Source organism: Thermobia domestica, chromosome 11, assembly GCF_964235325.1.
Source record: "Thermobia domestica chromosome 11, izTheDome1.hap1.1, whole genome shotgun sequence".
Lineage (NCBI taxonomy): Eukaryota > Metazoa > Arthropoda > Insecta > Zygentoma > Lepismatidae > Thermobia > Thermobia domestica.
This window is the reverse complement of record NC_137464.1, coordinates 243,117,138-243,143,484: the sequence shown is the minus strand read 5'-3', so window position 1 is coordinate 243,143,484 and position 26,347 is coordinate 243,117,138. Positions and strand designations below refer to the sequence as shown.

The following is a 26,347-nucleotide window of genomic DNA, read 5'->3' as shown; positions in this document are numbered from 1 at the left end:
TTGGCGGATTATTAAGTGCGCAAAATGGATGAAAAATTGGAACAACGCGTTTGTGTGAAATTTTGTTTTAAAACTGAAAAATCTGCTTCGGAGACATACAAAATCTTAAAAACAGCTTTTGGAGACAAATATCTGAGCCGGTCAAACGTGTTTATCTGGTTTCACAGATTCAAAGATGGCCGCGAGTCAGTAGAGGATGACCCCGGGTCAGGCCGGACTTCAACATCAAAAACTAACGAAAACATTGCGAAAGTTGGCGATTTAGTGTGCTTGAACCGTAGACTTACAATTAGGGAGAATGCTGAAGACCTGAATTTAAGTTTCTATGCGGTTCAGTAAATTTTAACTGATGATTTGAACATGCGTCGAGTTTCCGCGAAATTCATTCCAAAAGTGTTGTCACACAAACAGAAACAACACAGACTTGAAGTGTCCCATGAACTGTTTAATCGAGCCGAAATGAACTCAGATTTTTGAATAGGGTAATAACAGGTGATGAATCATGGGTTTTTGGGTATGGTTCAGAAATAAAGGCCCAATCTTCTCAGTGGAAGAGCCCAGATTCACCAAAACCAAAGAAAGCGCGACGAAGTCGGTCGAATGTGAAGACAATGTTGGTGGGTTTTTTTTCGATTCTAAGGGTATCGTGCATCATGAATTTGCCCCTAGGGGACAGACAGTCAGCCAGGAATACTACAAAAGTGTCCTTCAGCATCTGCGCGAAAATGTGCGGCGGAAAATGCCTGTCCTCTGGAAAGAAAAGAATTGGATTCTCCACCACGACAATGCACCAGCACATTGTGCGTTTTCGATCCAGGAATTTTTGGCCAAATTCAACATTCTTGTGCTTCCGCAACCCCTGTACTTCCCAGATTTACCCCCGGCCGACTTCTATCTCTTTTCTAAATTAAAATTGTCATTGAAAGGGAAGACATTTGACTCAATTGAAGAAATTCAAGCAAATACGGAGGGATTGCTTCACACCATCACGGAAAATAATTTTCACGAATGCTTCCAGAAGTGGAAACACTGTTGGAATCAGTGTGTTCATTCAGCAGGGGACTACTTTGAAGGAGATCCATCACAATAGCCTGTAAGTACTCTCATTTTTAAATTACACGCCCAATCTTAAAACCTTCCAATCATACCTCGTATATCGTATTACAAAATTTGCAAATACTTGTGTGTTAAGATATTTCAATAATTACATTTATTATTTAATGTTGTTTTGGCTTGAGTGAAGTGTTAGGCTAGATTTACTTATTGTTAAATGTGTTACTCCGAAAAAGAATAAAATAACATAAATGTTGAAAGGCAATAAATAAACGAAGAACAGAACACATTCTCATTAGAGATTAGAAACGTGAAGAGAAAGAATTTTATGTATACTTAAACGTTGAGTAACTGCATGTTTTAACTTTAAAGAGATTTAGGAAAATTCAAATGGCCAATATATCTACCCCAGCAACAAAATTTCGTACACCAAATTTCACAGAAAATATAACAACTGTAAAATTTCTACAAGGAATTTTCGATATAAAACGTTTCAACCCTAAATAACTTATGCTACGAAAGAATTAGAAAAATGAAGGCATATTGCAAGACCTTATCTGCTAAGATAATATGATTTATAACACTTCTTGTAACTAGAAACATGAACAAATTGTGAAGTGAAGGTAATTTCAGATGAACAATTTTAGATATAAAATATTCCTTCAAGTAACACTATTACACTTGAAGTTGACAATTTTTTTTCATATCAAGGTAAATTAAAGTACAAGTACTTTCGCTGATGCCTCATCAGACAGACATACAGACAGATATATATATATATATATATATATATATATATATATATATATATATATATATATATATATATAGAGAGAGAGAGAGAGAGAGAGAGAGAGAGAGAGGTGAGGAGCACTAATAAGAAAGGAAATAGAAAAAATCAGCAACGGAGAAACGTCAAGTTTGGCGCCATTTTGTTCTGTATTTTATTTTCTTAACATTTCTCTTTCATCTACTTCTTTCCTTTTCGTCTTATAAACCGTCACCGAAAGTGTACATAGTTGGTTTTCGTTATATTGAGAGTTTCTATGTGATCTCTGTATCTTCCCCATTCTTCATCGGAATTCGTTTTAGTCCTACTATGTAATACGCAAATTGAATGTTATATAAAAAGAGATAGTTACTTTAATTCCTACTTACTTTGCATAACTTAGGTTCAGGAACAAAAATGCATATAGATAGGAATGTCTCATAGTGATGTAACAAATCCTCTACATAAATAAAAATGAAACTGATTATGTTTGTGGCTTAATAACTCTTGAACCATCCGACCGATTTCGATCAAACTTTCGGACCTGGGATGGCTTTTATCATTTTACTTTGACGGTATAATTTATGAGTGGGGGGAGAGATTTAAAAATGATTGAAAATTACCGATATTAGTGTCGAATCTATACTTTTCGGGATCGGTGAGACGAACAGTGACACTTAAATCCAAATTTAGCCCAAAATGAAACGTATTCTCCCCGTGCGAACAAAGGCCATTCTGCTAGTATTATATATGGCAGGGAAAGTGAAAGATGCTTCCATATACAATTTCCAAACTTTGTTTGAGATTTTCAGCTAGAGTGTGTAATACGCAATTCATTTGAATTATTACTTTTCTGTCTTTTTTTTTTTTTAACTAATGTATTTTACAATCTAAGAGAACCAGAAAAACAGACTTCGAGGATCTTATTACATGTTTTATTTCCTATCTACTATTTTAATTTTCATATTTCCTCTTCTGTTCTAGTTTTTCTAGCTTTCTTTATTCTTTTATTTAGCCTATTTCTTTTATCTTTGTAATCATTCACGTCAATGGCTGTGGTGTACGACCTCTACCCTAATAGCATGTTGGTTTGCAGCAAGTCTTTCACTATATTTGATTTTCACTTGCTAGACTTTCCGTGCACTGTACACCTGCTGCAGGCGTTTTGAAAGAGTTACCTGCAAATGTCGTAATTTGATTTTCACTTGCTAGATTTTACGTGACTCGGAGATTTGCTGCAACTTTGTAACAAGTGTGTCAGTTCTAGTTTGTACTAACAGGTGGCACAAAAGTCTAATCTTAAAAATCTTCCCGCCAGGTCGCCATTTGTAATAGGTGCGAAGTGTGTGAAGCATTAAAACAAGTGGGTAATTAAGATAATTACGTAAGTATTCAGTATGTAGAGACAATTTATATTTTAAACGTGTATTGTTTGACAAAGTTGTTGAGAAAAATATACTGTGTGATTGTTAGTATACAGTAAATGTTCAGTTTGTAAAAGGCATGCAATGCAATGCAAGTATATACTTGCAGAAGACTCACTACAAACTTGCTGTAGACTTGCAGTGCAAGTGGTATCCTTGCAGAGACTTGCGTCAAACCTGCATTAACTTGCTGTGCACTTGCAGTAGGCTTGCTGTGCAAGTAAACCCCTTGCAGAATCTTGCTTTGCAAACTTACCATACACTTGCACTGCAAGCATGCTGCAAGTTCGAAGAGCGTCAACTAGGAAGTTTGCATTAAACTTGCATCAAACTTGCAGACTTGCAACACAAGTCTGCTGCAAGTTAGCCATACTTGAATTGCAAATCTACTACAAGTTTGTTGCAAGTCATTTTTGCTAACTGGGTATCGTGACAGAGACAAATAACCTCGGTGTTAATGTCCCCATCAAACCAACCAACCAATCGAGGACCACAGTTTGAGAAACACTTAGACAGCTTATTACTACAGGTAGTAAAATCAATGTTAAACTTACCTCCCCAACCATGTTAGCAATTCCAATGACACTGATTAGAATGGACGCATCACTATCGGAGTAACCTAGCTCCACAGCATTGTCAGTCAAATACACATACGGAACATCGTACCACGCATACAGGAGTAAATTGGAAATTGAAAACAGTAGGAAATTGATCTCCATAAAATGAGAAAAATCCACCATGTCTGCCAATACTTCACGCAGTTCAGTCAAACCTGCATACCATTTCTAGAGAGATATTATTATTAAGAAGAAAATCAGATTACAATTAATAATACATGATTACATTGAGTTACTTCATCTACAATAAGCACAATTTCTTGACATGACATTAACACACCAGATATATCAACAAGACACCAAGAACAATAACATATTATCAATATGCTGTTGTGCACTCTAGTAAGTTTTAGATTAAATCTGGTTAATAACTGAAGTAAACTTGACACTAATTCTTTAATATAATGAATGAACAAATTCCAAATAATTATTATAAATAATAATAATAATAATAATAATAATAATAATAATAATAATAATAATAATAATAATAATAATAATATACTTCATATATTTTCCAGAAAAATTCAATATTCAAAATTCTGAATTGTTTATATATATATATAAAAAAAAAAAAAGACGGGAAACTGATTCCGAAGGGAATTTAAGGGAATTTTTTAAGTTTCTTCATCTATATTGATATGCATATGACAAATTTGGCAAGTTTTTAATTGTGTGGTCAACTTACGAGGGGTGATCAAGAAGTAAGGTTACAAAACCTGCAGTGAAACGTGTACATAGTATTTCTTACAACCAATACAGCCAACAAATAATACATAAATTAGGTTATTTTTCGACATAGTTTCCATATCGGTTGAAGCACTTGTCGCATCGTGGAATGAGTTTGAAGATTCCCTCCTGATAAAAATCCTGTCCTTGCGTGCTCTGTCACGTTGTCATGAAGTGTTTCACCTCCTCGTGTGAAGCGAAGCGACGACTTCTTAGGTGCTCCTTCAAACGCGAGAACAGGTGAAAGTCGCTTGGAGCGAACTCCGGGCTGTAGGGAGGGTGATCAATGATGTCCCAACGAAACTACCTTAACAACGTGGTAGTCTTCTGGGTCGGTCATTGCGCTCCCCGTCGGTGACGTTTTCTCTACCAGCCGCAAACTTTCCATACCATTCTGCGACACGTTGACGAGACATTACAGTCTATCCGTAAACCTATACCAGCTGCCGATTAATTTCAGCCGCGGTTACATGTTTTGCTCACAGAAATCTAATAACTGAACGGACTTCCTCGCGAGAGCAGTTTTCCAAACGAGTCGCCATTTGTGTTTACATACAACTAGCTTCGTAGGTGGAGGTTAGTTGAAACTCTGCACAGTTGCCAACTGCATGTATTAAAATTATCACACACTCCTTATTTCTCTATAGCAGACGAAAAACAGGAAATACCGGCCTTGTAACCTTAGTTTCCGATCCTCCCTCGTACAATATATGTACCACCTTCCATTTTCACCTATCTGGTATCTTCCTTCTAACATGTGTATTAAGTATTATTAGCTACAAATTTGGCTACAGAACTTATAGACAAACTATCTACAACTGTGTTAAGCAATGCACTCTACAATTACTGATATGAATTGTTATAAAGAAAGAAAAAAAAGCAACAATACCTCTTCCTTTTCCTTCGCTATTGTGGTCATCGAGTTCTTGTAAATATCAGGACAGGACGACGCACGCAAACGGTAACGATGTATGTTTAACATAGCACCTCGGTATGTTAAAGAATGTCTGAAATATTAAATTCATAAGTGTAATTATATTAGAAACATAACACTAATTTATGAAGAGAAATCTGCTCTATTGGATAAGTACAAATATCTTAGGAAGATAAAAACGATACAATTTTCGTAATACTAAGTCAAATACATAGGGTAAATAAAAAAAAGTGGTAGCACTACTGTCACGTGAAGCTACATGTATTTGGTACATGTTAAAGAAAGGTTAGACGAGCAAGTGTAGCGAATGAGAACGGCTGTGTGTTATTCAGTCAAATACTGAAGTGTCATGAAGTAACGACGGAGATTTCAAGAACCTTAATAAGAGCTCCAAAGCTCTAACGAGATGTTTAACATAGGCCGGAACAGTCCCAGAAATCAAAGAGTCTCTTTCTCGAAAAGGTTCCTTAATTCCTGGGATTGCTGCTGTGAGTACCAACTTTTTATTTTACTTGATATTTTAATAGTAACGGTAATCTGTAATACTAATTCTTTCACCTCTAATATGACATGCAGTTGATTTTTTTTTTTTTTTTGTACTAGTAATGTGTATACAGGGTGTTTTAAAGAAACACCATCAACTTTTCGGATGTGAATCCTGACACCAAGATAAGACAAAAAAGTATAGACCAACCTGGGTGCATAAATGCTTCCTTTCGGAGTTATAGTCTGCCGAAAACACGAAGTTAAAGGATCCATAACTCCAAAACTATGGGACCTACTATAGTTGGGTCAAAACTCCACTTAGGAACTAATATGTGCGCTATCCAAAAATGCATGTTTCAGAATTCTAAGGTACTCATGCAACAATTTTTATAGAGAGAGTTTGGCTACGGACATATAATTTGAAGTGCTCACTAACCACCTCTATAAAAATTGTTGCGGAAGTACCGCAGGATTCTGAAACATGGATATTTGAATAGGGCACATACTAGTTCCTTAATAAAGTCTTGACCCGACTAAGGTAGGTCCCATAGTATTGGAGCTATGGACCTTTAAAGTTCTTTTTTTTCATGTCTTTGGCAGTCTATAACTGCGAAAGGAAGCATTTATGCACCCGGTTGGTCTATACTTTTCGTTTTATCCTGGTGTCAGGAATCGCCTTCAAAACGTTGTCGGTGTTGCTTTGAAACACCTTGTATATATTTATTTTTACCCCTTCTATACTAACATTAGAAGATTACTCCTTTGTGTGAAACAAGCTCATAAAAAATACTTTCTGTTTTTGGTATATTGTCCATTATCAAGAAATACATCTTCAAATTAAGTTTGAGATAATTCGCTTTCGATAGAAACTACTCAACATTAAACAGCACGTCTCTGACACTGAGACTAAATAATAGTTTGTAAGTACAAGAAAACTGGGGCCCTTATTTACGCCCCTGAATTAGTGAGCAATTTTTCATATTTAATTTAAGTATTGCAGAAATCGAAACAAATAATTACTACGAGGATATTTGCAAGTAAACTATGCACAGTATGAAATATTTTTAAAATAGAATTGTTACGTACCAGCGATGGAGTGGGTCAGTGAGTCGGTGGATCAGTGGGTCAAGTTTTCTGAGTGGGTCAGTGGGTCGTGGGTCAACAGCATGTGACCCACTGTGACACACCACCCACCGTGACCCACTGCGACCCACCGACTCAGCATGATATACCGACCCACTCTGCTCACTGCATTGTAGACAGTATCTTCTGAAGACTGGTAAATTTGTATTCGTTTTACTTTCAAGACCTTCATTTCCCTTCCTTTTCCACTTGTTTCTGTCTACTTACCTCAGGTGAGTATATCTAACCAAGTGAAAAAAAGAACTTCAGGTACTTTTGGATATTGATATTTTTAATTGTAATAATAGCAATAGGACTTATACTACTACCTGGCTTTCGAAAACTGTGAGTTTTTAGAGGAGCTAACTACTGAAAAAGATACATTTTTCAATCACTGTAATATATAAATTATTATATAAAAAATTGAATGTAACTATGCGTGCCTGATCATCACGGTCAAATTGCAAACTTAAATGAAATTACTTTTGGTATATAGTTAGGCCTTAATCCAAACTGGGATGTTATATTGCTTTCATTAAAATGCATAATATCCTAAGGAGGTAGTGAGGGTCCGAATTTTTGCGGAAAAAAAAATAGTATCTCGCACGCCGTTAAACTTACGGAGCTGAAATTCAGTGTATTAACTCTTTATTGAAAATAAACAGAATGTGTCCTAGCATTTTTTAAAATTCTCCTATATGGGGGGGGGGGGGCACTTTCTATATATGGAAAATTGGTAGTGACTTGGTTTGTAAAAATGATCGAAAACGATCGATGTTGTTTAAAAAAAAAAATCAGAAACAAAAAATACAGTGTTTGGCTTCATATATCCATTGCTTTCTACTATAATAATTGCTGAAGCTTATGTTTATTATATGGAGCGCTTACAGCACAGGGCAATCAACCCATAAAGTTGTGAGAAAAATAGGCATAAAATTTGTACTGTAAGCTTAATTACACGGAATTTTTAAGTTTGGATTGTACGCATAGTTATATGGAAAATGTTACACTTTTTTTTCCCTTTACGTTGGTCTACTTATCTTGATTTGGAACTTTCAAATTTCATCCTTTTTTCCACTGAAAAGCAGGGGCGGATCCAGGCCCGACTTCTGGGGGGGGCGGTTGGTTGTCATACTGCTACTTTTAAGGGCACCAAACTTTGGGATGGGTTTTATTTATATATATAAAATAAGAAAGTTTCCTCTTCTGGGGGGGGCGATCGCCCCCCCTGGATCCGCCCCTGCTGAAAAGTATCGATAATTCAACAAGGAAATAATTATACTATGATAATTTAATTGAAATTCATCGTAATTTGGCACATGACAAACAGCAGTGTGGTAATTGAAGGGGAAGAAGGAGAGAAATTCCCATTCACCTCTGAAAACTTTCCAGGAACCTCGTTCCCTTTCGCTTTCTAGACAGGGGAGGGAACTTGGTAATGGCATCAAACCTTCATGTGTAATTACAAAAATTAAATTTATAAACAAATAAGAAATCATCAGTTTATCAGGCTTCAATTGGTAATTTATTCACAAGATTCCCTATCAAAGGCGTAGTAGATGAAGTTTCTGTTCTCCATGAGTCGACATTGCCAACTGACATGGTCGATATGGAAAAGATGTTGTATGGTGATAGAGAGATGATACTTCTTGCTGAGTATTTCAAAAATCAAAACTGACCAAGAAAAATCGTTATCAGACTTATGTCTAACAAGCAGATTGTCGATGAGGAGTTGCAGAAATCGGGTAGAAGTATTATCAATTTCCACGACAGAGTGCGAACGGGGATTTCCCCTTATGAATTTACAGATGACTGATATTAGAAATACACTAAGTGCTCAAACATTGTTTAACTTGTTGTTCATCAATGTTAATGGTCCACCTCTAGACAAGCTCAAAGTAGACAAGCAAGTTATTTCTTGGCTGAAAGATGGACATCATTCCGCTGTGGATGATTTACCACGAAAAAGTTCTCGAGGCCAACAGGAAATAAACCCTATTTCAGATTTGTTTTAAGGTGGCAAATTACGAGTTATGGAAAATGTATACTTGTATTACTAATGGCTTATTTGTATTATTCAACTTTGTACCTAATTTTTAGTAAGTCTTTTCTTTGCTACTTTTAGTAAGGTAAGCTACTTTGAATAAATATTCATAATAATTGCAATTACACATATTTGTAACTTAAATTTAACGTGGTGTTTTAGTGATTACAATTATGAGCATACTTTATGGAGATGCTCTCACATAGGGTACCCGAGTATCTACCTTTATACACTATGAAAAACTGATTTTTCAAGTCTTTTGTGAGAAACATAATGTGAACTGAGAAACCATAACCTTTTCCATATTGTACAGGGGTACGTTCCTGCAAATAGAAGTTTCTTTTGGAATGCGTTCAGAAATTAACAATTGCAAGAATACTCTCTTAGTACAAGTATATTTTAGGCACACACTAATTTCCCCCCACCTTGAACTGTTTCAATTTCCTCACTGACAAACACTTTATCATGTTATATCGTAAAGGTCAGATCTACCGTTATCGTAACAGAGTAGTGCTTGAGCGATTGACTAGAAATTCAAACTCCGATTAGTGACAATTTCAGTCTTATTTTATTACAAGTGTAAACTCTTTAGTCAGTTCAGAAGAGGCCGTGGATCGTGTTCAGAGTTGACGATGGATTTTGGTGAGTCAGAGTAGGTCACAGTGGATGATAGTGGTTCATGGTGGGTGGTGGGTCACGGTGGGTCAGTGGGTCACGGTGGGTCAGTGGGTCACGGTGGGTGGTGGGTCAGTGAGTCGTGGGTCACGGTGGGTGGTGGGTCAAGTTTTCATTGACCCATGCCAACTCTGTTACGTACTAGGTAGTGATACTAAACAAGAAATAATACAAATAATTCATCTATATTATTATTTGTAAAGAACTTACCATAACTCATTACACTGTTTACATATAGTAAAAAACAGGATTAGGAATTAGATTTTTAGGCTTTCAGCATCTAAGTCCATGTTAGCTCGTGATGTATGAGGAATGACATTCCTCGACGAGCACATTATTCGAGAAAAGGGAAGGAAGAAAGGATTGGGGAGGGAAGGAAGCGGCCTGGGACCTTTAAGTTAGGTATCATCCCGGCATTTGCCTGACGTGAATGAGGTAAACCCAGAAAAATATCACTAAGGATGGCTGACCTAAACAAAGCTTTTATACTTTTCCGACCCACTGCCCGCACCGGGAATCGAACCTGGGAAGCAAAATACAGAACTACAGGAAAAATGGATATATTACAGATGTGTTAAAAGCAAATAAAATTACACATGGTATATACAGTACAGATGTTTTAGCAAGAATAGTACATATACAGGTGCATTTATTTTGATACACCCTCGTAACTTTTAAACTAATGAAAAAAAACGCTAAAATTTTGTACTATGTAAATATCAGCACGATATCACAAGGTTAACAATGTTGCCAAGCCGACCAGGGCTGGCTCTGGGGCGGAAATCTGTCATAACTATATCATTTAGAATAAATATTGCTTGTTGGAAACAGATTTCATGATGATGGTAGTTAAATTTACTAAGTTGACCTTCTATTTGAATACTGCATTCATAAATCATGTTTAGGTTACATTAGTTTAAGGTCACATGGACAGTGCTAAAACAAATGGTCAACCAAACCCCAGCATAAATTGTCTGATTGTTGTCAAATACAAGAACTCAGTTCTCGAACAGTAGCGAACACCTGTTCCATTTAGTTAGTTATCACAGTTTTGATATGAAAAGTAGTCTTGTCTTTGTCATAAACAAGTTCCTTATCATTGAAGATGGAAACATTTATTATTATTATTATTATTATTATTATTATTATTATTATTATTATTATTATTATTATTATTATTTAACAGATGGAGATGGAGAAGGATAATTCAGAAATAAAGATAAAGGAGCTAGTTGCACTAGGAATTGCAAACTGATATATTGAGATTGAGATTGAAGTTCGATATTGAATTCTATACAACGTATTACAATCTTTTCTCTGTAGGTGTGTTTCATTTATTTTTCAGTAACATAACAGATTATTATTTCAAGAAAAAAAAAAACAGACACGAGATTATATTTGTAATATTTAGGCCTTTCTAAGTGCGAGCGCCCTTTTCCTCCCCATTGTTGTTCATGATTAGGTTGCATACTTAATATCGGGATTTGTTCTTTCTGGAGAAAGGGTGGTCGGCAAATGATACCATTGCACGGAGCGGCAAATTGCCAAGGACTGGCCCGGAAACTTACATAAAAGTTACAATTTTTTTTTCAAATAGCACTATATCAAGTTATTACATATTTTAAATTTACATATAAAACGAAAACTTACAATATCACACTAAAGTCTTTCCAACCTAGAACAAAGTAGACATAAACAAAGCTAAATGTATTACTCCGCGGCTCACATGTGCTTCGACAGCGAGAGACGTGAACAGCAAGATCGTCTATTTACTTACTGTCGTCGCATAATTTCCAAAGTGTAAGGCTACAGTTGGTTGGTAAATAATTAACGCACTGATACTGACTACTGCTATGTTGGAAATATGTATTTTCTTAAATCGTTATATAAACGAGATTGCCTCTGTTTCTGTTGTCCTCTTTTGTGTTTTATAACACGAGACGAAAATGGATTATTGTTACACATCGTCACCATGAAACTGCATTCTACAATAATTTTAAATGAGTGGGGTAGGTGTGCAAACGTATACGCATGCGCAGTAAATACTATATATCCAAACAGATATGAGGTTGAAATAAAGCTACATCTGTTGTTAAATATTATATATATTGCATTTATTATCACAATATGCAAGATAAATTCAGATATCTTTATTTGAAATTATTATTTTAGTAGGGATTATATTGCGGTAGGATATTAGTGCAGTGAGACCAACAATCAATCACTGGTCATCGACCCACTGGTAGTCAGGTGGGTTTGTTTATATCTACTTTTTTCTAAGGCTGGAAAGGGAATAACTCTTGTCATGCAGTGTTGCAAACTAAGAACGCTACAGTGCCACAAACATCGAAAAACCATCAAATTTTGGAGAGTTCTACAACAGTTTTTACGCAAGTAACACGAACGACGTAATAAACACGCAGAGTGTACTTTAATATCGAATACTACGGTTATCATTTGATGTATTTCGAACAAGTAGATACAAAGTCACAAGGAATTGAAAATTATATTTTTTTCAAAGGATTTGATTTCGAAACAGTGTTTAGATACGTATCACGTTCAATTATCCACGATCGTTTTCAATATACATAAAGATCATAGTCCCGTTTACAGCAATTTGATATCTCAAATCATTCGAGAGATATATAAAAAAGGGTAAAATTTGATATATTACTTAAAATGACGTATTTGTGGAAACTTTCTAAAAATATTTTTTTTATTCACTTTGCTTCTACAACATTACAACACTCCCTTTTGATAAGTGTAATTACAAGTTGTTGGAATTACAAATTTTAAGCAGTATTGCAAACTTTTAACAGTTTTTAGCATATCTGTAGAACGGTTGGAGATATCAAATTGCTGTAAACGGCATTGTGATCTTCATATGTATGGTAAACCATTTATGCAATTGGATGAGGTACTTCTCTAAGCAGTTCTTCGAAATATAGGCTTTTGAAAAAAAAAGCCAAATTTCCAATTCCTTGTAACTCTTCGTATTCATTCGAAATTCATCATATTATAATCATAATATTAGGCATTAAAGTACTTTGGATATGCGTTGCACTGCCTATCTCACTTGCATTATTACCGCTGTACCAAAATTCGGATGTTTCTGATACTGTAGCGTCCTCCTTTGCAATACTGAATAATGTATCACTGTAAGTTTTCGTTTAACATGCAAATTTGAAATATGTAATCATCTGACGCAGTTATAGTGCTGCCAAAATGTCTTGAGCCGTGGCAAATATGCGAACTAAAGCTCACACCCTTGACACACCCATGGTTGAGCCAATAAGGGTTCAGCTGTTGCTAAGCAAGAGAGGCTTAGCCAAAGGGAGTGGAATTCCTTCAGCCGATAGCAGCGCTCGGAACAGAAGACTAGGTGTCAAGTCAATATGGTATATCTATAGTTCCGTTTGAAATAATACAACTTTATGTTGGGTTGGCAACACTGTTAATCTTGTAGTATCAGAGTGTATGCCAAACAATGTCCCTCTGTCGATACTTGCGTGATACAAAATTTTAGCGTATTTTGTCAGTTGGTTTAAAAGTATAAGGGCATATCAAGTGATCCAAACTTATATATTGGTGCATAAAATACACAGAGAGAATGTGATAAACATAAATGGATTATTGTATTGACTACGGCACTTAACATATATCTTTTAGTTAAATCAAGTTAATGTTCTTTACCTCCCTGAACAGTATCCTGAACAATATGACGTGAGTAACAAAATCACACTCACCTATGCATGCGGAGGTCTTTCAGGTAAGCTGTCGGCAATCGCTGTCGCTGACTCAGTTGTCGATTTCGTCTCCAGATGAAGGATTCTGAACGAGGTAACGGAGAATGAAGTCGACCGGAAGGAGATTGCCTGGTTTGATCCACAGGTGAAGTTTTCGGTTGAACACGAGGTTTCTGAGCGTCATTCGTTGGCGAAATCAAAGGTTTCAACTCAGGAGATGTTGCATCTGAAGACACTGTTGTAGTTGCTGCTAGCTTAGATGGCGATGTAACAGGAGCACGTGTAGGAGAGGGAGAATTCACAAAGCGAGCGGAAGTCACAGGGACACGAGTTTGATCCTGATCTCGTAGCATATGTAACTTTCCATTATCACTAAAGCTTCGGGATATCAAAAGATTTGGGTAATTCTGTAAGATAACGTTGTACACATTTTTATTTGCACTCAACATTTCTAATACTTCCAGCGGTACTTTTTCACCATTTTTAACAAACGTTGGCAAACTAACAAGTGAACTATAAAGTCGGTTATCAGCTGTCTCATGAGACATAGTTAACAAACATTGTGGAATTTCCCCATTTTTAAGAAGACGACGCAATTCTTCAACGCTTGGGTACGAAACCATTGGCTGACTACGAGTTGAGAATGATTCACTAGATGTCGCGGTTTTCAGCGATTTCATACTTCGATTCTTTTTCTTCGTCCATTTTAAATCACGCATCAGAGCTCCACAAACGCACATATTCAAAAAGCACCCAGCAAGAATAAGTGTGGCCCCTCTCCAGCCGTACTCGTCAATCAAGTATTGCGTTAACGGTGCAAATATAAAGGTGCCTATTCCACTACCACACACAGAAAGTCCAGTGGCTAAAGAACGCTTCTTCTCAAAATAATAAGCTACACTCACTACAGATGTCACGTAACATAACGATAACCCAAATCCTGACACAATTCCGAACGTAAAGAACAAAACTTCAACCGTATCAGTGAAGGAACTAATAATAAATCCTAGTGCAGATAACAAAGAACCTACAATCGTCACCCAACGGCATCCATAGCGATCGGTCAAAAAACTTGCTATCGGTCCGGAGAGGAGAGGAATAGACATAAACAGACTTCCAATCCACGCAGTTTTCCCTTTGCTTTCGCCAAAGTAATCTAAAAATTCAACAAACAAAACTCCAAAAGAGAATGTAATACCATCTCCAATAACGTTTACAAAAAATGACGCAAAAACAACAACCCATCCCCAGCCACCATCTGGTGGCTGTTGTGACTCGAACTGGAATGTCGAATCTTCAGAACTGCTTGTACTGAACGTAGAACTGTCTGTGTACGTTCGAGCAGGACCGCAACGATCGTGGCTAGACGCGAAAGTAAATTTAACATTACCGTTATTCCCAGGACTAGGAACTGTAGGCCCCTGCCGTCCATCTTGCTGCCATTTGGAAGCAAGTTGGACATTACCATTGGCTACCACCACAGTGTCAGTAGGTCGGGGGCTGGGTCTGGTCTTCTGGAACTGGACGTGCAGGCTGGTATTACTGGACTTCCCACCAAATGAAGGGCTTGACTTAAATAAAATACCATGTTTATGTTTAGGTGATTCAATTTCATCTGAGCTATTATAGCCCTTGTCTGTAGCACCACCAAGCACGTCTAATAGTGGAAGACCTTCAGCCAACTCCCGGTCTGCCGACAAACAAGGATCAGAGCGATTCCTTCTATTTTCTGAAACGTCATCATTGTCTTCATCACAACACTCACAATCTTGAGCATCATCATTATCATCAACAATACACAGCCTTGTTGCTTCTTCTTGTTTAGAACCATTATTTTTTATCACACACTCTACACAGTCCTGTTCTCGTAAGAGAGCAGGTTCACCGTCTGTGTCCACCTCCTCAGCCATTCCTGAAGATCACGACGAAATTGACGTCTAAAACGGCTAAGTGTACTTAGAGAGGAGTCGCTCATGAAGATTCCTGAAGAAAGGTCGGTCTGAAACCGAGACTCCGCGGTGACGGCGCTGACCTTAACCCTAGTCCAGGGCGTTCTGCAGCGGGGACGTTCACTACACGGGCCGGCCATACGTCAACTACAGCTTCTGTAAAGAGACAACAAAGGGACAACATATTAGACGACAAAATATAGAACTTTTACAAGTATGTTACAAAACATAAAAAGTAAGTTATTCAAGCGCCAACGCTGAATTCATTTTGCAGCCAAAGTTTTAATTAAATGTTAATTACATGTTGGAAGATAAAGTAATAACATGTTGTATATTATTTGTTTGTACAATAAATATATCTTTTACAATATAACAACAGACAATTCAACAGTTTTTATTCTAGTTCGTTTCACTTTCCGCTTTATAAGGGTTCATATCTTTCCATAAAAATGTGTCTGAGTAGCCATATTTGTTTGGCTCTTGAAATGCAGATTGAAACAACCAATATCACTGTAGTCATGGGCACCCGAAGAAAATTCTGCAGGGGGGGGGGGTATTTCCCTGGTTGCTATATTACGTTTTTTTTTTTTTTTTTTTTTTTTTTGTATTAAGAGAATCTTACGAAATTTAATACATTTTCGTGACTCCGGGCGCCCATGCTGAAGTTTATGAGGTGTTGCTTCAGAAATCAATAATACGAGGGTATTTCCAAAAATTTTCGGTCTCACACTAAAATATTGCGCTACTGGTAAAAGCCGTTCATGACATGTAGTGACATCTATGGAAGAACTGAGGTATCAGTTTCAACTATCTAAATGTGTCACTTCGTTGGAGGCAGTCGCAGTGATCCCAACCCGTGAGAAAAATTCCATTCTGTGGAATTTTTTGATATTCATTTCTCGAAAAGGGATAAAAGGGTATTTTCGTCGCAATTGGTAGTAAATATGGGATTTTTCATCGAGAGCAACAAAATTCTGTATGGGTGTAAAGTAAACAAATGACTCCTCAATAATCTTGTATTCAGTATTAATTGTCAAGTTTTGCTACCGGAATGCACGCTAGTGCAGAAGTAACTTGTGATTCTCAAAGAAACAAAACTCCAAGAAGTGTAAATTGTGCTCTGGTATTTAAAAAAAAAATACAAATAATATAATTAACGGGAAAAAGTAAAATGGAGGATAATAAACAGCCAAATTCGAAAAGGTTTTACACAAAACGACTGGAGAATATAGTTCTTCTAATATCGTTACTAACAATATTAAAAGAACTATAATTCTTTTGTGAACCTCTTATTGTAATAAACGTAACGATTCGTTACGTTCATTACATTAAGAGGACATAAAGGAATTATGTAAATACCGACAACAAAATGTACTTGTTTTAGGCAATATTTTGAACTATCTTTCAATTACGGAAAATAGCTATCCATCAACCACTTGATAAATGTGGAAGATCGACACTTAAGAGAAGCTTACTCATATATTGATGAAAATGCAATGACATACAATAATTTCGTGTTTCATACGTGTTTCGGTATTGTAATGTGGGAAATTCAAGAGCAAAATGGAAACTTCTGCCTCTTGAGGAGGTTTTTTTTAATGTTTCAGGTTGGAATCACTGTTTGTTTGAATCAAACGTTGAGCTGAACCAGTGATGCCAACCTGTGGGGAAAATTCCATTTCATGGGTTTTTTTGACGATATATTTTCAAAAAGGGATAAATGGCAACATATGTGGGATTTTTCATACATGCAACATATAATCCACGTCAACAGAATTCTCTACGGACGGAACTTAAACATAATGAGTCACCAATAAGCGTTAAATCAATGTTCATCTTCAAATTCGAAGTCTTTCCTTTGATGTTGATGAATGTGCATGATAATGTGAAGTGGTTTATGAAGTGAGTTAACGACCAAGCGTCACTGGCTGTGCTCAAACACCAAGCGTCAAGAAACACAATTTGATACTCGGATATTTAAGAAATGAAAAAGAAAACAAAATAAATAAATAAACGGGTGCTTCATTTCTCATATTATATTTGTAATTAGCATAACGTGGAAACTTCAGAGGCAAAATGGGACTTTTTGCCTCTCAATATGGGATTTTGAAGTGCCCAGGTTGGCATCACTGAGCTAAGCCAGCATACTGCATTTGTGGTTGTACAGTGAAGTCACAATTATCCGAGTTTCGATTAACCGAAGTTCCGTGTTATCCGAGCTTAATCCAAACAAAAATTTAAAAACTAATCCGGTTACAACGATAAGCAGTTTTGTTTTCAGCAACAAAGCAAACATAAAGCTGGCATAAAGATGACAACTCCGCCCGACATTATCATAATTATGCTAGCGAGCTTTAATTGTTGCACGTCTTGAGTTTCAGTTTGTGAAGGTGCTGTTCTACGTCGAACAGCAGGACGACACGTCTCCAGTTGACATTATGATTGCTACGGTATGCATTTAAATCGTAATGGTAAAGATTACATTTGTAACAAACTAAGTGAAATGATAAAACGTAACATAGTAACCTGTCCTATACCCCTCCCTTATCCAGAAAGTAGGAATGAAAATATGGTAAATTCCTTTTCAAATGTGGAAGAACTTCCTTTTTTAGTTCACAGCCAGAAAAATTATGCAAAGTTCCATTAAATATTTATCATCATAATGTACAAGGGCTTGGTACAAAGGTTGAATTATTAGAAGTGCTCCTAGATAAATTAAACAATATAAACATTGTATGTCTTTCTGAACACTGGCTTGATAACAACGCAATAAAATTAGTGAATTTTAGTAAGTTTAAGTTAGCATCATTCTATTGTCGTTTGGAAAGGAAGCACGGCGGAGTCTGTATCTTTACAAATGATAATGTAAAATATACTGAGTTAGATATAAGTCAGTTCATCTGTGAAATGCACATTGAAGCAACGGCCCTGAAACTAAATGAGTCTAATGTTTACATAATATGTCTATATAGACCTTATGCTGGCGATATGTCTATCTTCTTCAATAAATTAGAATCCATGCTGAATCATTTGTTTGTTAAGCCTCGAAATGTAATTATTTGTGGTGATGTGAATATTAATTGGTTAATTGACTCGAAGTATAAGTCCCAGTTAGAAGGTTTGCTGAACACATTTAATATGCATGCCGTTATAAATGAACCCACGCGATTTGGAAAAACAGCTTTAGATCAGTTCATAATTATGAAAAATCAACCAATAAATGTATCACGTGTTTTCAATCCTGGTTTTTCAGATCATGACGCTATATACGTACAATTACCATTGATAGATAAATTAGTTAAAAATAAAAACTATACAGCCTTAAAGCGATCCTTTTCAGAGTCGAATATTCAATATATGTGTTATTTAATAAGTCAAGAAAAATGGGAGGAGATATATAAATATAGTTCCATGGATGAAAAGTTTAAAGCTTTTATGGACATATTTTTATATTATTTTAATATTGCTTTTCCCCTAAAAAGTCGTACTATTTCGAAACGCATTGATAAAAGTTGGATTACAAATGGAATTAGAAAATCCAGTACCAATTTGATAAAATTTAATAAGATCCTTAAATCTGGTAATTTTAAATCTGATGATTTAAAGAAATACGTACAACTGTATAGGAAAACCTATAAGAAGGTCATAAGGGCAGCAAAATTAATGCAAAACAATAGCTTGATTTTAAATGCCCGAAATAAGACTAAAGCAATGTGGCAAATAATCAATAAAACTCTTGGCACAAGCAGGCCTAAGAGTGTAGAATATCTTAAACTAAATGGTAAAGTTATAAACAATCCACAGCAAATTGCAGATATATTTAACGATCATTTTGTGAATTCAGCTGATCAAACGAAAAATACTGCTCACTCAAAAATAATGCAGAAACTCCCAAATCAAGGAGAAATAAACACAAAGTCTATGTTCTTATATCCAGTTTCTGTAGATGAGTTAATAGGAATAATTAAATCTTTATCAAACAGCAGTTCTTCAGGTATGGATGAAGTTCCTTCCACTGTAATTAAAAAATGTGCGAAACATATCACATATCAACTTTGTTACCTTATAAATTTCTCGTTAGAAAACGGTATATTTCCCACACTACTTAAAAATGCTAAGGTTCTTCCAACTTTTAAAAAGGGTGATGAGAATGTCATGACAAATTATCGACCTATTTCAGTGCTATCGATATTTTCAAAAATATTTGAATCAGTCATGGCAAAACGTCTTAGCAAATTTTTAATAAATCATAATATTATCTCGACTTTTCAGCACGGATTTCAGAAGAATAAAAGTATTGATACCGCTTTATTTGATTTTCTTACAGATGTCCTGAAATCACTCGATAATAAGAATTATGTTATAGGTTTATTCATCGATCTGTCAAAGGCATTTGACAAAATTGATCACAATATTATGCTAAATAAATTGTCTCAATATGGCATACGTGGCGTAGCAAACCAGTGGTTTTCATCCTACCTAACAAATAGATGCCAAACTGTTCAAATTACAAAAGTTGAATCAAATCGATCCTGCACTTTCTTCTCAAAGCAAACAAAAATTACCAGAGGTGTCCCTCAGGGCTCTATTTTAGGCCCTACTCTATTCATAATTTATATAAATGATCTGATAAAAACTTTACACCCCACAAAATGCATGTTATATGCTGATGATATAAATATAGTTATTACTGAACAAGACCCAAATTTAGTATTGGTCAAGACAGAAAAGGTTATAAGCAAAATAGTTACTTGGTTGAATGCAAATAACCTTCTCCTAAATACAGATAAAACAGTCGCAATTAACTTTCGTTTTCCAGGAAATAATCCATCCTTCCCTTCGCTAAACATTAATGGAAAACAAATTGAGTATTCTAATGCAACAAAATTACTTGGTGTTTACATCGATGATGATTTGTCTTGGCAAACCCATGTTAAAACATTAAATAAAAAATTGACTACTTTATGTTTTGCGTTCTTTAGGTTACGAGATACAGTTTCACGAAATAGCTTATTATCGATATACTATGCAAAAGTCCAATCACTCCTCAGTTTTGGAATTATCTTTTGGGGGTCAGCCGCATGCAGTCAGGAAACATTTCGGATACAAAAGAAAATACTACGAATAATATTCAGACTAAATAAAAGAACATCATGTAAACAAATATTTAGATCACAAAAAATTTTAACCCTTCCAAGCCTATACATATATAAATGTATACACTTCGTGAAACAAAACAAACAGATGTTTATACAAACAAGAGATATTCATGCATACAACACGCGGCAATTAAACGACATTTACGTAGTACAACAAAATTACTCCAAGTACCAAAAAAATGTTTATTTAAATTGTACGAGACTTTATAATATGTTACCATCACATTATAAAGAGGTAAATTTTAATACTCAAAACAAAATTCGTACTCTGTTACTTTCTAAAGCATATTATTCAGTTCAGGAATTTGCAAATGATAACGATGTATGAATTTGATGTAATTATGTAACAAATTTAACATGTGATGTTTATTATAATTTTGTACTTCAAATGGTGTAATAAGCTGTAATTACAATTTGATTTATATGTATGACAACTGTAGAACTTATAGGAGATACTCTCCATATTGTAAGTCAAAACAGGCTAAATAAATAAATAAATAAATAAATAAATACGTCTGTACAATATAGCGGCCAAAAACGAGACAGCTTAATAAAGCATAAGACTATGTTTTTTTTCTTTTTTAATATGGTCTATGTGTACGCTAAACAGTATTTTATTTGTATTGTGTTTTATATTGTGTTTCACTTAGGTACAATCCGCGGCAAAAAATCTGCAACATGAGGATATAAGTTTATTGTGAAACTACACCTAACAGCACAGGGAATGAACATAACGTCTAAGTGGAACGAATCACGCCAGGATAAACCTCGGCCTCCTCCCGTGCACACTTATTTTGGAGCAAAAGACTTCGTCATTTCACAATAAACTTATATGCTCATGTTGCAGGTTTTTTGCCGCGGATTGTACATATCAATATCAAACCACATTTTATTTACTGTATTATGCCTAATTCCTTATGCATGTATAATTATATGTACTGTACTGTATGTTCAATGGAAATAATAAATACAACAATAATGAATAATCTAATAAAGAGAAATAATCAATAAACAACAATAATATATACTGTACAAATCCATCCGCATCAAACAAATTTTTGCTTATCCGAGTTAGAGCCGGTCCACATTAGTTCGGATAATCGTAACTCTACTGTAGTTCTAGTCAAAAATTGTAGTTTGAAGTAGGGATTCTCAATCAATACATGGGATTCGAGCCCAATTACGAATCAAGAACGCTAACCAGCGACATACGACCGATTAAATCTATTATGAATGGTGGTGGAAAAAAATTGCTAAATGTAATTTAAGTTCTGTTTCCTTCCCCTTTTTCAAAAAAATTACTAAATATAATTCAAATTCTCCTGTTTCCTTCCCCTTTTTCATTCTATAATTTCATTTATTCTCATCACCATCTTCTTTAGCCTACACAGCATAAGTATTGGACATAAAATGCGAAAACTCTCGTAATCTTTGAGATAAACTCTTCTAAAATGTATATATGCATAGCTAGCTGTAAGATAGACGTAGGAAAATTATACATTTGCTAATTTCGAGTGGAAAAAAAAAAACTGTAAAACAACCAACAACTGTCAACCTGGAAGATTAATGAATCTTTCTCCTTGTTTCTTGTAGTGACCTTCATGCAGAGACGCGAATAACCAACACAGAAGGAATTGTATTTAAATATTCGAAATGTAACTGGTTATTTGCTCATTTTATTATTTCTTTTCAAACTTTGTGTACAAATTGAAGAATTAAAAACAAATCTCAGAAGTGATGGTTAGGCTGTTTTCTTGTGCTTCCCAAATGCGCCTCAGGGGGATACACTATAATACTATAGAACAGTGGTTCCCAACTGACGTGTCGCGACACACTGGTGTGTCGCGAAATTTTAGAATTTAAAAATCATAAAGAATTTAATAATAATTAGTTTAAATTGAGACAGACTGTACCAGTGAATATCTCCAGTGGTAGCAATAATTCTCAGTGTTACATAGAATCATTATAAAAAGTAATTGGTTTTACTATTATAATAAATATTATTACTAGTATTTATAATAAAAATATAAAAGAGGTATGACGCGGTCCTGGACGTTCAGTAAAATGTGTCGTCCGTCGAAAAGGTTGAGAACCACCATTAGAATAAGAAAAAAATGTATTATGAGCACGAAAAGTGGCTCTTTGAGGTATACGTTCAGAATGGTTTGCCTTCCCGGATCCTAGATAAATTACATTGCGTAACATGAAAATCACCAAGAGTATCCCCGAACACTCCTGCAAAAAAATACTCTGGAAGATGGCCTAATTTAGGCGACAAAGGTCTACGTCTCATATAGGCTCGCTGCTGAACGGGACGTTAAACTCAAAAATCAACCAATCAATCAAGCAGTGTTTAAAGTACTTATATGCTGTAACATAACAAAATATTGTACGAATTTAAATACTAAACTACGGGCTCTAAGGTTGACTATAGTAGGGAATCTGTTAATACTGGGAACCACAGAGGGCGCTGAAGTGACTTATTCTGCCACTAAGTTTTGTCAAGTCCATGAAAAACAAGATAATAACCAAATTATCGAAACATAATTATAAAACAATTAACAATATCTTTTTAAACTTAACAGTGTAACCGATTGTTAATAATATGATATTTTAATGACTGTTATCTTCTCAGAGAAGCCAAAAAGATAGAAAAAACAAAAGAACTAAAAGTACATTTTGTAGATCTCTTTCATGTTACGGAAGTATTGGTAAGTTGAGTTTGAGACACCGTTGTCCAATATATTTTTATTCCGCTCTAAAGAACGGCTCAAGGCCACCAAGCACTTTATGTCCTTGTCCTAGACTCTGGCGTCATGCGGACTCAGTCACTTCCCAAACAAAGCCAATGAGGCAAACAGTCATCAAGTCATCAATATTAACGCTAATTATATATATGTATGCGCATGCCGTATTTATGTGTTTAAAGATTGCAGTGTGCATTAATGCTTGCATAACAAATCAATTCAAATCAACTCGTGAATAATACAGAGCATATTTCTATTTGCATTATTTTGTTTCGTCATTATTGCAAATGTGTGTTGGAATAAATGAATCTTTATGCAGATGATATAATATGGTATAAGGGGGGAAAAAAACTTAAAGACGCATAAGAAAAGTGCACGGCAAATTATGAGTCTGTGCGACGGTTTCTGACAAGTATGATCCGAATTTCTGTAATCTGTTCTCTATGATCGATCAGTGTTGCCACACAGTCCTAGCTCTGAAGTGGGCTGAAAAATAGTACCAAATTGAAACCAAAAGGACTGAATTCATTATTTTATAGCAGTGTTTCTACGTGTTTCTATAACATGAAACTAAAAAAGCTAAAGTTCTAGAACACCCTCCCCCCTCTTCCAAGAGCCCAAACTAAGAAAGTGCTCTTTCTACAAATTACTTTTTAAAAACATCCAAATAGGAGGACCTCGAACAACCATGGAAGTAGATGAAACTTTTCTCGCACGTAGGAAATATAACAGAGGCCGCAAAAATTAAATGGGAAAGCAGCTATCATCTTCGGTATGTATTGTAAGGAAACCAAAGGCGCCTTTATTTCGAAGTGACCAATAAATCAAAACGGTATTATGGCCATATCTAAAAAAATATATATGAAATGAAGAACAAATCAATCATCTCCGAGTTCGTGTGTAAACAGTACGTTAAAATAAAATATTAAAATATAAATTATTGCACTTATTCTCGCTTATTTCACGACCGAAGGAGGATAATAGAACGTAAGAAGAATATAAGGTAAGTAAACTGACATTTGTAAAAAAAATGTAAAACCGGTGCAGGGTCCTAGAACCTTCCCTGAAAGACATCACAACACATTATTAATAAATGGTGCTGAATTGAGTAAAATTGAACCAACTTTTTCACAAAAGGGGCTTAAAATGCCAGTGTGGTACCAACGGGCCGATGAATAACAAAAAATGCTGAATTTGGTACAATTGTACCAAGTGTGGCAACACTGTGATCGATTGAAGCTTAAGAGGGAGCAGAACTGTGGATATAGTGATCGCGACAACTCGTGATGCATCGGCTCTACACAAATCATAGAACTACGGTACGTTCCATCACGTGTGATGCATCGGAAGAATTCGGTACAATTTGTGGAGCTACTTTCCGAACGTGCACTTGAGAAAACGTGAAATATCAGTGCATCAACAATGTTGCCAAACTTGGAAAACATGGCAAACGAGCGGAGAAAAACTATAATACGTAGGAACAACTATTCGAATTAAACTAACAATAATAATAGCAAAATATTTTTGAAATGACATCAACAATCTCAATAAAAAAATAAACAAAACGAAATTAGCGTGAATCCGATAACACTGTACCCCCAAAAGATGTTCTGCGTATAGGGAAAGAGACTGCACAGGCAAATTTCATGGTTAGTGGCTAACGGCCGAGACACACCTTCATCTTCTATTCTATGCTGAAATTGGTAGTTTCGCTACTCCGTACGATCACTATATGAAATGAAATTGAAATTTTTGAGTTTTACGTCTCACGGTTATGCCGGTTAGGCTAAAGCAGACGGTGATGATGAGTAATGAATGAAATGGTGGAATGAAGAAAGTGGGAGGAAACGGGAGAACTCAGAGAAAACCCACGCGCACGGTGTTTGTCCACCACAAAGTTCACTTGGCGGGAGCAGGGTTTGAACCCGAGACCCCTAGCACCAGATATACACTCAGACATGCACTGGATAAAATGGGCTTCAATCGTGCTTTATACTGGATAAAACGGCAAAATATGGTTTAGACCCTCCCTTGATCATATCCTGGATCCGCCACTGTATATATATATTATATATATATATATATATATATATATATATATATATATATATATATATATATATATATATAATACTGCCTACATAAAAACATAATAAAAGTATAAAAGTAACTACGTTTGAGACTTTTAACAACTGTTGAACCACCCGACCGATTTCGATCAAATTTTCAACGTAGATGAGGTTCGAACCTGGAAGTATCGACTTTGATGGTGCTACTTAGGGGGGAGGAGGAAGAGAGGAGATATTTAAAAAGGATCTAAAATGACCGATTTTACTGTCGAATCCATAGTTTTCGGGGTCGTTTAGATGAATAGTGACACTTCCGATGCCGTTTAAATCCAAATTCCCCCGGAAGGAGAGGTGGAAGATAGCCCTATATAAAAATGATTGAAAATGACTAACGGAACCTATTACTAATTTTCATTTTTTTTTTTAACCCAGCAAAGGGGATAATCGACGGTAGTAATAAATATGGTATAAGCTTCTTATATCACACATCTTCGCGGACTCTCATGACACAGAAGGACTCTGGTAACTTCTAGAAAAAAAATTCAGAAAATATCAAGACATAAATTTTGTAAAACGAGACGAGAAAGAAATCTTTGAGAAACAAGACTTTTTAGAAATTAACAAGACGAACGAGAAAACCTTATTTCTCGTCTCGCCTAGTGGCAACACTACAAGCAACTATGTAGACGGTTGACTAAAGGAGATGGACAAATAATGGAAGTTCATAAATATGGAAGAATTTGTAGAATGAAAATGTAGGTGGACACTCACTTATTGCAAAATGAAATGAAATGAAATCTTTGGGTTTTACGTCCCGCGGTTAT

At 35.5% G+C, this 26,347-nt stretch overlaps 1 protein-coding gene across 2 annotated transcripts in view; it reads right to left on the bottom strand.

Moving 5' to 3' along the window:
• The window catches only part of LOC145664863 (monocarboxylate transporter 9-like), a 319,458-nt gene that overhangs the window by 31,815 nt on the left and 261,296 nt on the right, over positions 1–26,347 (bottom strand). For both annotated transcript variants that reach the window (XM_081731891.1, XM_081731892.1), the window contains exons 2-4: positions 13,600–15,704; positions 5,482–5,599; positions 3,801–4,031 (exon numbers count right to left, since the gene is read on the bottom strand). In XM_081731891.1, coding sequence (XP_081588017.1) covers positions 3,801–4,031; positions 5,482–5,599; positions 13,600–15,509 — 2,259 coding nt within the window. In that variant the 5' untranslated portion in view covers positions 15,510–15,704. The remainder of the gene's footprint in view (positions 1–3,800; positions 4,032–5,481; positions 5,600–13,599; positions 15,705–26,347) is intronic.